This window comes from Eleutherodactylus coqui, chromosome 11 (genome assembly GCF_035609145.1).
Source record: "Eleutherodactylus coqui strain aEleCoq1 chromosome 11, aEleCoq1.hap1, whole genome shotgun sequence".
NCBI classification, from domain to species: Eukaryota; Metazoa; Chordata; class Amphibia; order Anura; family Eleutherodactylidae; genus Eleutherodactylus; species Eleutherodactylus coqui.
Window position 1 is genome coordinate 117,846,332 of NC_089847.1, and position 13,175 is coordinate 117,859,506.

The 13,175-nt window shown below is 47.6% G+C and overlaps 2 protein-coding genes across 3 annotated transcripts in view; one reads left to right on the plus strand and one right to left on the minus strand.

Moving 5' to 3' along the window:
* Positions 1-838: 838 nt before the first annotated feature.
* On the minus strand, positions 839-11,244 carry ZNF408 (zinc finger protein 408). Of its 2 annotated transcripts, none has more exons than XM_066583384.1 (5): positions 11,048-11,244; positions 9,160-9,371; positions 8,166-8,212; positions 5,324-5,823; positions 839-2,454 (listed from the first exon to the last, which is right to left on the minus strand). In XM_066583384.1, the coding sequence occupies exons 2-5, from the start codon at positions 9,364-9,366 to the stop codon at positions 881-883; spliced, it is 2,328 nt and encodes a 775-aa protein (XP_066439481.1). In that variant the 5' UTR covers positions 9,367-9,371; positions 11,048-11,244; the 3' UTR covers positions 839-880. The 2 variants fall into 2 exon arrangements, with proteins under 2 accessions (XP_066439481.1, XP_066439480.1); XM_066583383.1 differs by lacking the exon at positions 11,048-11,244 and adding an exon at positions 11,006-11,037.
* A 97-nt stretch (positions 11,245-11,341) lies between these two features.
* Positions 11,342-13,175, plus strand: part of ARHGAP1 (Rho GTPase activating protein 1) — a 49,196-nt gene continuing 47,362 nt past the window's right edge. Inside the window, exon 1 of the mRNA XM_066583385.1 lies at positions 11,342-11,462. The gene's annotated coding sequence lies outside the window, so the exon portion shown is untranslated. The remainder of the gene's footprint in view (positions 11,463-13,175) is intronic.

Consider the following 13,175-nt stretch of genomic DNA (forward strand, 5'->3'; position numbering starts at 1 on the left):
GGTGGTCATGCATAGTAGTTTTTTTCTTCTTCTTTGGTTTGTACTTCCCGTGCCATCACTAAGCAAGGACATGGGTACCCGCAGACCATACGCAATGTTAATTGCATACGGGCTGCAGTTCGGACGCCCCCAGTGATTTCAATGGAGGCCAGCCGCGGCAAAATAGAGCATGCCGCAATTTGTATTGCAAGTGTGAAGAAAAAAATTGAAACTATATGCCTTTCAATGCTTGTGTTTTGCCGGGGAAAGTCCGGGCGGATGGGGATCACGAACTCCACAATTAGAATCTGTTTGTGAGACCCGCCCCCCCTTAAGCGGGTAATCTACCTTACGTATGTATAACTAAAATTTGTACTAATTCAACTAAAGGACTATTACCTATCCAGAAGATATGCCATAAATATCTGATAGATGCAGGTCCTACTTATATGGCCCAGACCTATGTCCAGAACAGGGGTCCCTCTACCTTCACCCCACCTGGTGAGGTGGCCTCCGCCCTAGAAAGACGAATAGAAAACTAGCTACTCATGTACACAACTCTCTCCATTCAAGTGTACAGGAATCAAGAGACGAAGACGGCCATGTCAGTTTCAATGACTGCCATAGAAGCGAATGGCCACATCTCTATTCATTCTTCACCTGGATGCAACGACCACCTCAGTTGGGGGTCCATACTGGTGTTGGTGGCTCCAGTATGGAGATAGGTGCAAAGCCTACATCGATATTGATGGCATAAAAATATCTAAGGTGGGGTTACCATTTGCAGCTTTAAAGGGGTAGCGATTGTCAAAGCAAAGATTGACTTAAGTTGAATTAAACATTGACGAATCCATTAAACCAGAGATGAAATGTTTTATATAGACAATTTGGAAGCTGGAAATTACACCCCTATTTCTACGACCACCTCAGCAACGGTGCTGAACTCAAGAGTCTGAGGGACCAGTAATACACTGGGGCTATGTTCTTTTTGTAGGATCCCATCCTCATGCTCCCTTCCTGAATGGACCTCCAAAGTCTCAGAACCGATGGGGAGCAATGGACTCGGCGATGTACCCAGATCCGAGCTCTCAGTGCAGCCAGCAACCAATATCCTTTCCGAGTTCTGATTAACTTGCACCAACAGTAGGGCATGCCCTGGCTCAGTGTTCTCCATCGTCACTTCTTTAGTAACAACATAAAACTTCTGCCCTTCACCCCTGTGGCTGTGAAGATGGCGGTTTAGGCTATGTTGAGAAGAGTAGCCCATCCCGCACACGTGGCAACGGAACGGCTTCTCCTCTAGATGGGATTTAAGATGCCGTCTGAGCTTGGTGGCAATGGGGTAAGATTTTCCACAGTACTTGCATAGGAACGGGCGATCGCCTGTGTGTAGTCGCTCGTGGGCGCGCAACGTATGAGGGTCTTTTAATGCTTTTCCGCATATGGTACACAAGTGCATTTCCCCTGTGTGGATGATTAAATGGCGTTTGAGTTCAGGCTGCTGCGGGAACGCGTCTCCGCAGTATTGGCATTTATAAGGCTTCTCACCGGTGTGCAATCGTTGGTGACTGCGCAAATTTCCTCTGTGGCGAAATGTGCTGCCGCAGTCTGAACATGTATAAGGCTTCTCCCCTGTGTGTATCAGCATGTGGTTGCGCAGTGAACAGACATTGGCCAGTTGCTTATTACAGACGCCGCACTGCAGGACAGACTTCGCCTCACTCGTATGCGGCATGCAGTAATTCTTGCGGTGAATCCGTAGGGTTGGTCGACGCGCGAAGCTCTTTCCACAATCCTCACAGCGGTAAGGACGTTGCCCTGTATGTAAGACAGAATGCTCCTTCAGGTCGCGCTGGGTACCGTACGCCTTATCACACTGCGAACACTTAAAGGGGCGTAGACCTTGGTGACTTAGTAAATGAGCTCGGAAGCTCTCCTGAGAGCAGTATTCCTTTCCGCAAGCCGGGCATAAGAATGGTTTGAACCCGCTGTGTATGAAGCTGTGCCTCTTCAAATGGCAGAGTTGGAAGAAACTTTTGTTGCAATCTTTGCAATGGAATCTGCGTTCCGATTGGCCTTTCGGTTTTGTCGCTTTTGTCTCAATCGCCTTCTTCGGATTTTCTGGAGTATCCTTGGACTTCATAACTTGTGGTTGATCTTTTTTCCCGGCAGTGCCAGAGCATTTCTTCTTGGAGTTTCTTTTGTCCTTCTCACCGGATGGTTTTGCCTCTTGGACCTCCGTACAGCCATCTCTTATCTTACTCTCTCCTCCTGGTGATATATCGGCGGTTGCCTTCTTACGCTTCATAGTCTTGGAATTCTCTGTGCTCTTGTGAACTTGCTTGGTCCCATCTGTAGGGACATTTGGCATCGGGGTTTTGATTTGAGGCTTATGGATAGATTTCACTAGTGAGACATTGTTGGACGTGTTGGAAGTGGCTTCTATTCTTTCGCTGTTCACGTCATCTGTGGACTCTAAAAAAAGGGAAACACATTGATAGAAGTAAGCAGTAATCATATAATGTATTCCTTGCTCATGAGGGTGGCATTGTTATACCTCATTGTGGTGGTTTTACGGCTCTATTTTTTTTCTTCACACTTTTTGGGCTCGTTTACATGAGCGTATATTGGCCGGTATTTCACGGCTGGCCGATATATGCTTCCATCTAAGCAGTTCCCTCCCACTCATCGGCTCTCTGTCTCTTTCCTTCCCTCCAAGCATTTTCCAATGGGAGTGGGCAGGGGCGGAGCTAAGCTCATGCCCCTCATCCATAGCCAGCAATGGGATTGGTCAGGAAAGAGCGGAGCTCAGCTCCGCCTCCTCCCATTGCAAACCCCGGACTGGACGAGAGAGGCAGAGAGTCGGTGAGGGCGACTGCTTAGATAGAGGCGTATATCGACCGGACGTGAAAACCTGACTGATAGACGCTCATGTAAATAAGCCCTTTCACTGTAGCTGGGGCATCCATAGGAGCCGCAGTTACAGGGAAAACATCCCCCTAGTGGGACAGCAGCCACTAACAGAGCTGACTAGGGCGGTCACGGGTTGCTTAGTAGAAGTAATACTTCCACTTTTTAGTACATAGTGCACATTGAGCTCTAGGTACCCGGGAAAGGAGAAGGCAGAATGGTTAAAAAACGCTTCTCTCTTCTCCTTTGGGTCCTAGGCTGTGTCTGACAGCTGAGGACCTGACCTGCTCCTGCTTGATTGCAAGAGGAGAAGTTTTAGGCCTGTTTCACATGGGCTACAAAATCGTCGCTACAAAACGCATGTATGAAGCCCATGCTTTCCTATGAGTTCTTTCAGGCTACAAAACATCTCTCATGTGAATTCCCCATAGCAAAGAGAGAGAGGGAGATGAGGGCAGAGCTACAGGGGATCTCCTAGAGATCTCCCCATATTTGGAGAGATAGGGGTGGAGCTAGAGGGCTTTCCTTTTTTTTTTAATGGGGTTAAAAATGCTGTTAAAATTAATTTGGTCTTTATTCTGTACGTTGGTACGGTTGCAGCAATACCAGATCGTTATAGTTTTTTCTTACATAGTACTACTTAGAGGGGTTCTTTGGGCTAATTTTATTGATGAGCTATCCTCAAGAAAGGTCCTCAATAGTTGGTCAGCTGGGGTTTGCAGCTTGAGACCTCCGCAGAACAGCTGCTTGGGCACCTGCTGTCATCGGCAAAACACATAGGGAGCAGAAGCACATAGCTCTGACCACTGTGTAGTGGTTGGCGCTGGTAATTGCAGGTGGATCGTCCAATAAAATCAACAAGTGCGACACCTGCAATTACCAGTGCCAGCCGCTACACGGCATTAGAGCAATCTGCTTCCACTATTGATAGCCAATATAACTACTGCAGTCAACTATTATTAACCTATGCCGAAGACAGGTCATCAATAAAAATAGTCCAGAAAAACCCTATTAAAAAAAGGCTTTAAAAAAAATAAATTGATTTCTCCTTTTAGTCTCTAGATTTTTAAAATTACTTTTCTGTTGATGCAGTGGTGTGCAGACTTGTTTTTTTTCTTTGGGGTGACCTGCAGTTTTATTGATACCATTTGGGGGTTAACAGTCCCAAAGGGCGTTTTCTCTAATCGAGGCTCTTGAGTGTGAAAGTTGGTTGTCACCAATGACTCCCGAGCCCACTATGTGCAATGACACCAAATAAGTGTCATATATGTTCGGTGCACAATGGGAAGATCCTAATTTTGTATTATTTACAAAATTGGGTAAGGAGAGGTGTGAGTGCACAGTCATACCAAATTCATACAAAAACCTGTAACAAAATCCACAGCAAATCAGCTGCGCGTGAACGCACCCTTAGGACCCATTCCTGTTCATGTGCGGGCTGTGTACATAAGCCTGTATGAATGGGCCCTTAGGGCAGATTCACGCACAGCGTAGATGCTGTTGAATTTCCAATGTGGATTTTGCTAGGGAAATCCTCTGCATTTACAGTAAAAGCCATCTGGAGGAGATTTCCTAAAATCTCCTGCACATGGAGCAGAAAATTTGCACAACAAATTTGCTACATTTTTACTGAATTTAACCCCTTCCACTGGCCAATTTTAGCAGGAGGGCAGGGTGGCACCCCCTACTTCTTCATGGAGTGATGCACTCTGTGCAGTCATACAGATTGCATACCCCAAAGGCCAGCCCTGTGCTTGATTATTGGCCTATTTGAATACTGTATGTTGGAGATCAGCCAAAGAACGAGCAAACACTCATCTGTTGGCTGATTAGATTTTGTATTCCAGCCATAAAATGCTTACTCATTAGCAGCAGATTCCCCGTGTCAAAGGGGATGTGCTGCGAACAAATACTATCCATATGGGGGATGAACAATAGTATTAACAATTGTTTGCCCTCATAGTACCAATCCTCTGTCCCATGTTAAACAGCAGTAAAGAACACTGATCAACTTGCCATTTGTTGATCGCGTTTGTTAAACGTGCCAGCAGCCCATGTAAAAGGGCCCTTAAACGTGGCCACGATGGCAACACCGAAGTGAGGCGGCCGAGATGACAGAACCAGCCAAGCATAGCTGGGCTACGTTGTTTCCGTAACTCCCATAGAACAGAAGTCAATGGAAGTTATGTAAGCAGTGTAATTCACAGTGCTACACTGTTTCCATAACTCCCATTGATTTCTATGGGAATTACGGAAATGGTATAGTGAAGCCAGTCATCCCATCCAATGAATACAGTTGTCCAGGATCTAAATTCAAGATAGGCTCGGGTCCTAGAGGTGGGACCCACGCCTATCAAACCTTTATGGCGTATCCCATGGATACGCCATAAAAGTTCCAGATAGACACACCCCTTTAAGAAGATGCAAGACAGACCTGTAGTTTGGGCGTACTCTTCCGCCTTGGAAGGTGCATGTGGCAAAATATCCGCAGTAAGTTCTGTATTTACAACCAGCTTAGCTCCCTCTAGTTCTGGAATGATCGGTGACATGGCCACCTCTTCTTCTGCAGTGACGGCCGTTGCCTCTAGTTCAGATCCTCCTGATGAAGTGAAGGACATAGATTGAGGAGTCACAACCAACACTTCAGGCTGCAAGGATGATAGCTGATGGCTGTCCAAGATCTCCTTAGTCCGACGTTCCTGTCCATCATCATCATCAGTCTCTTCTACTGGGTCACTGACATAAGAGTCACTCTCCGCATATACAGGGCATGGAGCTGCTGTGCCTCCATTATCCTCGTCACAGACCATGTGTGTCTCTAGGGGAAGGAGCAGCTCACAACCAGCCTGGATGGATGCGGTAACCTGGAGATGGAGAATTCCTTGAAGTCTGCAGAACTTCACATTTTCCTTTTTTGCACCTCTCTGTATAAATCTGCAAAACACCACAAGTTAGAAGGAAATACTGCAGAGCAAAACCCGCAATCATCTCACTATATGCCATAAATCATTCAAAATAAAATGTGACTAATTAATAGCACACACACCCTTCCCCCCAAAAAAACAACAACAAAAAAAAACTTTGCTAACATTGGATCCAATGGCTGACCGGCATAGACCATAAACTTGATAAATTCCCATCCCGGAAGGGTATTACTGTGATGGAAGTGCTTCTGCTCATCTAAAAATGGATCCTCAACGGACATGGAGAACTAAAATTCCTAGCTTCATCATTGGAAGCCAGACTACAGGCCACAGTTTTCTGTGTTATGTCCATTTGCCAATTTAATTATATACACTGATATGCCAAAAGTCATGGGATAGTAATAAGTAAATTTATTTTGAAGTGCCGTCATCTCAGGTGATACTTGGGACTGTCCTCACCTGTATAAGTTGTGAGGGGTTATCTTGTGAGTGAGGTTGAACATTGGTTAGTGTGGTCATTGCAAGGCGATGTAAATCATCAGAGGTTTGACTAAGGCATGATAGTGGGTGCCCGACGGATGGGACATTCCTGGAACCAATGTGTCACTTGTGTACTGGGAATACACTATAGAAGGCATTACCACCTACAGTGGACAGCGCAGTGGTCACCCATAGATAAGTAATGAGCGCTATACAAATAAAAGATTATTATTGATCACGACCAATGCCATCTGGCTAGAATTATCGGTACAGGCAAGGGACTCTGGCGGAAATCACATCCACATTCACTGAAGACCCCACAGGTATATCCCGCCGGTTAGGGCAGCGTTCTGTAGCTTCCATGGGAGCTGAAGACCCATCAGAGCGCCTGGTAACACCAAGACTCCGGACCCTGTGCCTCACCTGAGCTTGCCAACTGGACCCTAGAGGACTGGTAACGTGAGGTGGTCCGATGAGTCACAGTACCAACTATTTTGGGCTGGTGGTAGGGTTTGTGTGTAGTGCAGACCCCAGTTGTCAACAAGGCACTGTGCAGGCTGAAGAGGGAACATACTGGTGTTGGGTGTGTTCTTATGGCATGGGTTGGGTGCACTGGTTCCCTTAAACACGTCACTAACCGATGCCCCGTATGCTTCACTGCTTGGTGACCATTTGCAGCCCTTCATGTTCCACCTACAATGGTGGGATATTCCAGCAGGATAATGCACCGTGCCGTCAGGCCCAAGATGTTCAAAATAGATTTGAGGAGCATTCTGGAGAGTTCCTATGAATGGTGTGACCTGCACGTTCACCTGACATGAGCATTTATAGGATGCGGTGGAGAGGGCCATTCACACCAAAGATCCTGCATCTAAGGCTGATATACAGTGGGGAAAAAAGGTATTTAGTCAGATCCCAATTGTACAAGTTCTCCCACTTACAAAGTTGAGAGGCCTGTAATTGACATCATAGGTAGACCTCAACTATGAGAGACAACATGAGAAAACATATCCAGAAAAAAAAAAAAATAATCACATTGACCCATCGATGTTTAACGAATTTATTTGCAAATTATGGTGGAAAATAAGTATTTGGTCACCGACAAACAAGCAAGATTTCTGGGTCTCACAGACCGGTAACTTCTTCTTTAAGAGGTTCCTCTGTCCTCCACTCATTACCTGTAGTAATGGCACCTGTTTGAACGTGTTATCAGTTCTATCTGACTAAATACTTTTTTTCCCCACTGTATATCAATCTTTACGGTTAAACTGTTACTTAAAAGCACAGTTTTCCACATTGGACAATTCCTCTTTTTGTCAGAAGAATCCCTTAAAGTGAGCTGATCAAATGGTGTCCTGTTTTTTGGACCCCCAACAATCAACTGTAATCTGCAAGAGAACCTGTCAGTATGTGCTCAATGTCACTGCATGGCATCCTGTGCTTCATGGTTTCTGTAACTCCTATAGAAGTATATCTACTGCAGGAGCAGCCATGACACCGACTAGAAATTAAAAAAAAGTTACCAGAAAGAGAATTCCTGTGTCATGCTGCGCCCCTGCATTAGGTATAGCACAGTGGATAAGTTTTGCCGTTAGTATTCCTTTAAGGCTCCAAGCTAAACTGAGGCTGTATTCACAAGGGCGATATTCCTGTGCGATTTATGTCCTATTCTGAGATAAACAGAACTGGCACTGGAAAAAGAGTTTAAAAAATTGCTGCATGTCCTATTCTTGTAAGAGATGAGGACATGTAATGAGTGGTGTCCCGCATGTCGAACAGCTCACGGATAAAATGTCCGATGCCTGCTATGCTCGCGTAAATACAGCCTAAGACACACAGAGTATAATTAAGGCATAACTCAATATTACACACCTCAGCCACAGCCGTTCCTCCGGTGATGACAATGAGGCGGGACCTTCCTAGAAGGGCATAAAAAGTACATCAATGAATCATAGGCCTGATGGATGCCAACCACTTCTCCTCGCATACACACATTGTAGAAAACAATCAAGCACCTAGAAGAAGTTGTTGGAATCAAATGAAACTTTCTCTCTGTGATTGTAACGCCACCTCTAGCATGCACAGAAAATGTGATACAGTACGGCAAGGAGGCTCTAGTACCCTGTTGTACCACCTCTAGCTTGGATACAGGATGTGATATGGGCAGGCATTCAGGTTCTAGTACCCTGTTGTACCGTCTCTACCTTGGATAAAGGATGTGATACAGGCAGGCATGTAGGCTCTAGTACTCTGTTGTACTGCCTATAGGAGTGACCAACTGTTGTATGCGATGGCTCCCCAGACCATCACACCAGCAGGGGGCAGTGTGCCACTCCACAGCAAAGGCAGGATTGAGGCACTCACCCCAAGGTCTCCAGACATGAACACGGCCATCATCAGTGCCCAAACTAAACCTTGATTCATCCCTGAAGACAAACCGCTTCCACTCCGTAGCGTCCAGTTTTATTGTTCAAGACATCACTGCAAATGGAGGCACCAGTGGGTTCAGAGGCCGTACGTGTAATGGATGCCAAGAGACCAAGTGTTTTTCGTCCAAGTGCCTGGAAATGGTTCTGACAGAGATAGCAACGTTTCAGCCGTGAGACCTTTCTCAGGCTTGAGAAAGGCCTCACGGCCGAAACGTTGCTGTCTCTGTGTGATGGGAGAATAAAGAGTATATTTTATATAGCACCTCTACATGCTGCCAGGATTTTCTTCTACATTACGAAGACCGTCTATCTGATCACGCCACAACTCTAATCATTAACAGATCTGCCTGAGATGGAACCGCAGGACAAACTGTAGAGCAAAACAACAACTTCTTCTAGGGGCTTGACTTTTTTTTGACAGAGTGTCTATTACACACCTCAGCTGCTGATCGCTCATCTTCAGGGACTGGACTGCAGGAAGGAATGAAAGCGCCACTGGGTAGACTTCGGCCAACGCACCACAACCCCAGCCCGTCCTCCGACAGAGAGGGACCCACGGCCAGGCCAGAAGGGAGGTCACACAGAGCCTTATGGACAGCATCCTGTGTCCAATTCACAGGCTGAGAGGAGACCGACGGATTCATACAACCTGGGAGAGATGAGACAGAGAGATGACATGACTGGTGACCAAACCGCATGTCCCAGTAATACGCAGCATTAGCATCAGTACCATTGATGGTTTCCCTAACATGATGGACGCACGGATGAGGGCGGCGGTGTACAAGTTGTGGGGTGTTTAGGAAACGTGGAAGGATTGGAATTGATGCAAATAACACCTTGTGGTCACACAGGGTCCGCCTATACAGTATATATCAGTGGCACAAAGCCTACAGTAAAACATGATAAAACTAGGGTTCCCCATTAAGGGTGTGTTCACAAGGGGCAGGTTTTGGTGCAGATCCACAGCATGTTTTCTGCTTTTAATCTGGTGTGGATCCGCAAGAAAATCAGTGTCAAAATCTGCTGCGGCTCTATATCAAAAGAAGAGTGACATCGTCGTGCGGTGGACCATATTTGGCGGGTGACAGCGCAGGTAGCAGGTGAGAAGAGAACAATGCATCACCCACTCCCTGTCACCTCTAATAACAGCACCATAACTTAGTGTATATGTAGGGAGGTCACAGGTTCCCTTCAAGCATGCAAGGCGCCACTCCAATCAAAGTCTATGGGACTGCTGAAGACATTAGAGCTCTGTTTGTGTCAGCCCCATACATATCGCCTGGAGCGGCCAAGTGCATGCGTGATCATCCCTCCATTCACGCTCCTCCTTACTGTAATCATGTAGTGAGAAGGGGAAGGAGCCTCCATTCTAGTGATCCCGGGGTCCCCAACAGGGGTGGGCCCCCAAGATCAGACATTTTAAAACCTATTCAATGAGCTTGCTTCCACAACCGCATTGAGCAAGGTTCCGGCGCCGTGTTGATGCACCGAGCCGTGCTCCGGCGCCGTGTTTATGTACTGAGCTTGGTACTGATACTGCATTTTGTGTGATGAGCTTGGTTCTTGTGCTGTATTTATATTACGGCAGGCGGAGGTAAACAACTCAAGGGGGGTTTCCAGGAAAAAACTATTCATGATCTAACCAAAAGTTAACCGCTGGGGACCCGCCGTTCAGGATCCCCCGATGAGGAGCTGATCGCCCAGTCCGCCATCAGTGCGGAGCGGCTGGATCTCATCAGAGGGGACGGCAGTGGATGTGGCTTCACTAAAATCAATGGGAGCTGAAGTGACCATTAAACTTCCACATCTGTCGCCGGTGAAGGAAGCGGAGGTTTCACCCGTGTAGCAGCCGCCGCTGCCCCCTATGCCGATGTGCGGCCCTGCTGCACTGACAGCAGAGGGGCAATCAGCTTATCTCCAGCAGAGGGTAGGTGGTCAATAGTCTTTGGCCAGAAAGCCCCTTTAAGGACAGCCCTCTTACTCATGTGCTTACGCCTCCAGCCAAGAGCTAAGCTAAGCCAGCCGCCAGCATGTTACCGACCCGCGGGCGACAGCATGTTAGCTGTACTAAGCACATAATAACACTCGTGTGACGCAGGGAATACGCTACGATATAGATGGTGGGATATTACTACATAACAGCTGTACTAGGACTACATGTCCCACCATAACCTGCTGCCAGTGCATGCTGGGACGAGTAGTTCCCCAGAAACCAAGGACTAACTGTGCCAGGACCCCTCTGAGCCTCCACCTCCTGCTCCCCCAATACACCAACTCACATACCGACATGAGCCGCACAACCGGAAGTAAACATGCGGCACTCACCGGAAGTACTCCCAAATAAGTGTCCAACAGGAAACGTGACCCCCGCACATTGGTTCCGTGTCCTAGAAACCTCCCCAGTTTACAACTGTCCTCGTTACGTTCTCCTGTTAAGCTACAGGTAAAAGAAGCCGCCATAGTCCACGTGTGTGACCGCCGGGGTGTCTGTAAGTCACAGCCTTAAGAAAGACTACAGTTCCCAGAAAGGAGTGCGAGATACGTCAGAGCTGTCAGTTAGCTCCGCCCTCAAGAGGGCGGAGACAGCAGGAAAAAGTATTGACAGTGGGAGGATTTGGTTGTCATGGAGACCTGGCTTCCCTTTCCGCCCAGAACCCGGATATTTGTGTTGGGTGAAAACCCGGGAGGAGCCGTAGGGAGCAGAGAGCAGCGCTGTCACACGGACACCCGGCGGGTGGAGGTGAGGGGGCGGGGAGGGGTCACATGACCAGGAGGTCCTCGTGAGGTCACCCATCAGTCTCCAAATTGGGTGACATCAGACCTGTGAGCTCAGTGTGTGTTCTGGACGGGGATGATCACCCCCATTATACAGGTGTGGTGGTTGTTGCTCTGCATACCAGGCTTCCTGGGCAATGCCATGGCATCCCTGGGGGTCTCTGGGCAATGCCAAGCCTAAGAGTCATTAGGCAATGCCAAGCCACACAGTGGGCATTGCCATCTCTTAGGTTCCTGGATAATGCCAGTGCAATCTTTTGGCTCCCTGGGTAATGCCAAGCCATCTATTGGGTCCCTGAGCAGTGCCAACCTCGGGGCTGCCTTTGTAACGTCATCCTTGTGAGCCCCTGTTTAATGTCATCCTTGAGGGTCTGTAAGCTATGCCATCACTTTGGTCTGCAGCCAATGCCATCCTCCGGGGTCCATGGGCAGTGCTGTCACTTGGCCGCATATACACTGCCAACTCGAGCCAGGGAATGTAGAGAACTTCTGGGAAAAGTCTCCCTCGCTCTGCGCACCTATAGATTGGGGTTCCCCAGTGACCCCTCAATCTACTAGTGTTGCTGTTGAGTAGACTTGCCTGGCTTGCCATGGTTGGCAGTGGCCAAGAACCGCTCCCTGTGTTATGGTTGGCTTTTGTCGGAGACCCCTCAGTATTCGAGGCTTGTGGATTTTCCTTGACCTTTGCTCTAAGAACATCTTTATGTGCCCTAGAGATCCATTCACATATCATGGTTTGACTGTTGCCCTTTCATGTCCATGTACCAGAATTGGCATCATCCCTCTGAGTGTCAGTGATTCCATCTCCGTTAGAGATACCTTATGTACCAGGGATGCCCTCAGCCTAAGAACCTTTCCACAAACCAGGGTTGGTATTTCACAGTTGCTGAACTCCTCTGAAGTAGCTGTCCTGTGAGCCAGGCAGTGCCATCCCATGGGTTCCTTCAGTACCAGTCCTGACGCAGCAAAGGTTCCAGGGGCAACACCAATCACTCAATGAGGACCCCCCCCTCCCCCAATTTAAAGGACCCATGGGTTGGCGTTCTCTAGAGACCCCTCGATATGCTGTTATTGGTGTTGCGTACGGGTCTTACTTGGGAGGTGATGATTGAATGAGTCTTAACCACTGCCAATGTGCCATCGTTGTTTTTACTAAGACTCTTAGGCATTTGCCCTAAGAACATCTCGAGGTGCCCTAGATCTCCATCTACAGACTATAGTTTGATTTAATTTTTTTTCTCTTGTTGGCATCACCCTTCCAAGTTGCCAGGGTGGCATTTTCTTTGGGGGATGCCTTCCGCCTTAAGGCCTATCCATCAACCAGGATTGGTATTTCCTCTTGGCTTGCCTGGTTGGCACCCTCTGAGATCCAGCCTTTGTATTAGGAACAGTCTATGTTGCAGGGATGGCATTGTCTTCAGTGTAACAGGTTGGCATTGTCTGTGTGCCATAGTGGCCTTCTTTCCAACCTGCAACATGCCACTGTAACTATGTGTGTACTGAATAGTATTCTGTGCTGTTTACTAATCCTAACATGATGATGAGCACAGAGGTTGGCAGGGATGGCACAACGTTTGATGTTGCGTAAACGTGTCCAAACTTCAAACCTACTGCTGTCCGGCTGCGGTGGAGGTACAACTCTTGGTATGTGCAGGCATCCTGGGAGTTGTAGTTCCGA

What these genes read in the sequence shown, in the direction of transcription:
- ZNF408 (XM_066583383.1), bottom strand. Translation starts at nt 11,036, where the DNA reads ATGTTTACTTCCGGTTGTGCGGCTCATGTCG. An exon ending in CGGTTGTGCGGCTCATGTCG is followed by an intron (nt 9,372 to 11,005) that starts GTATGTGAGTTG and finishes CATCTCTCCCAG; the next exon opens with GTTGTATGAATCCGTCGGTC. An exon ending in ATGAGCGATCAGCAGCTGAG is followed by an intron (nt 8,213 to 9,159) that starts GTGTGTAATAGA and finishes ATGCCCTTCTAG; the next exon opens with GAAGGTCCCGCCTCATTGTC.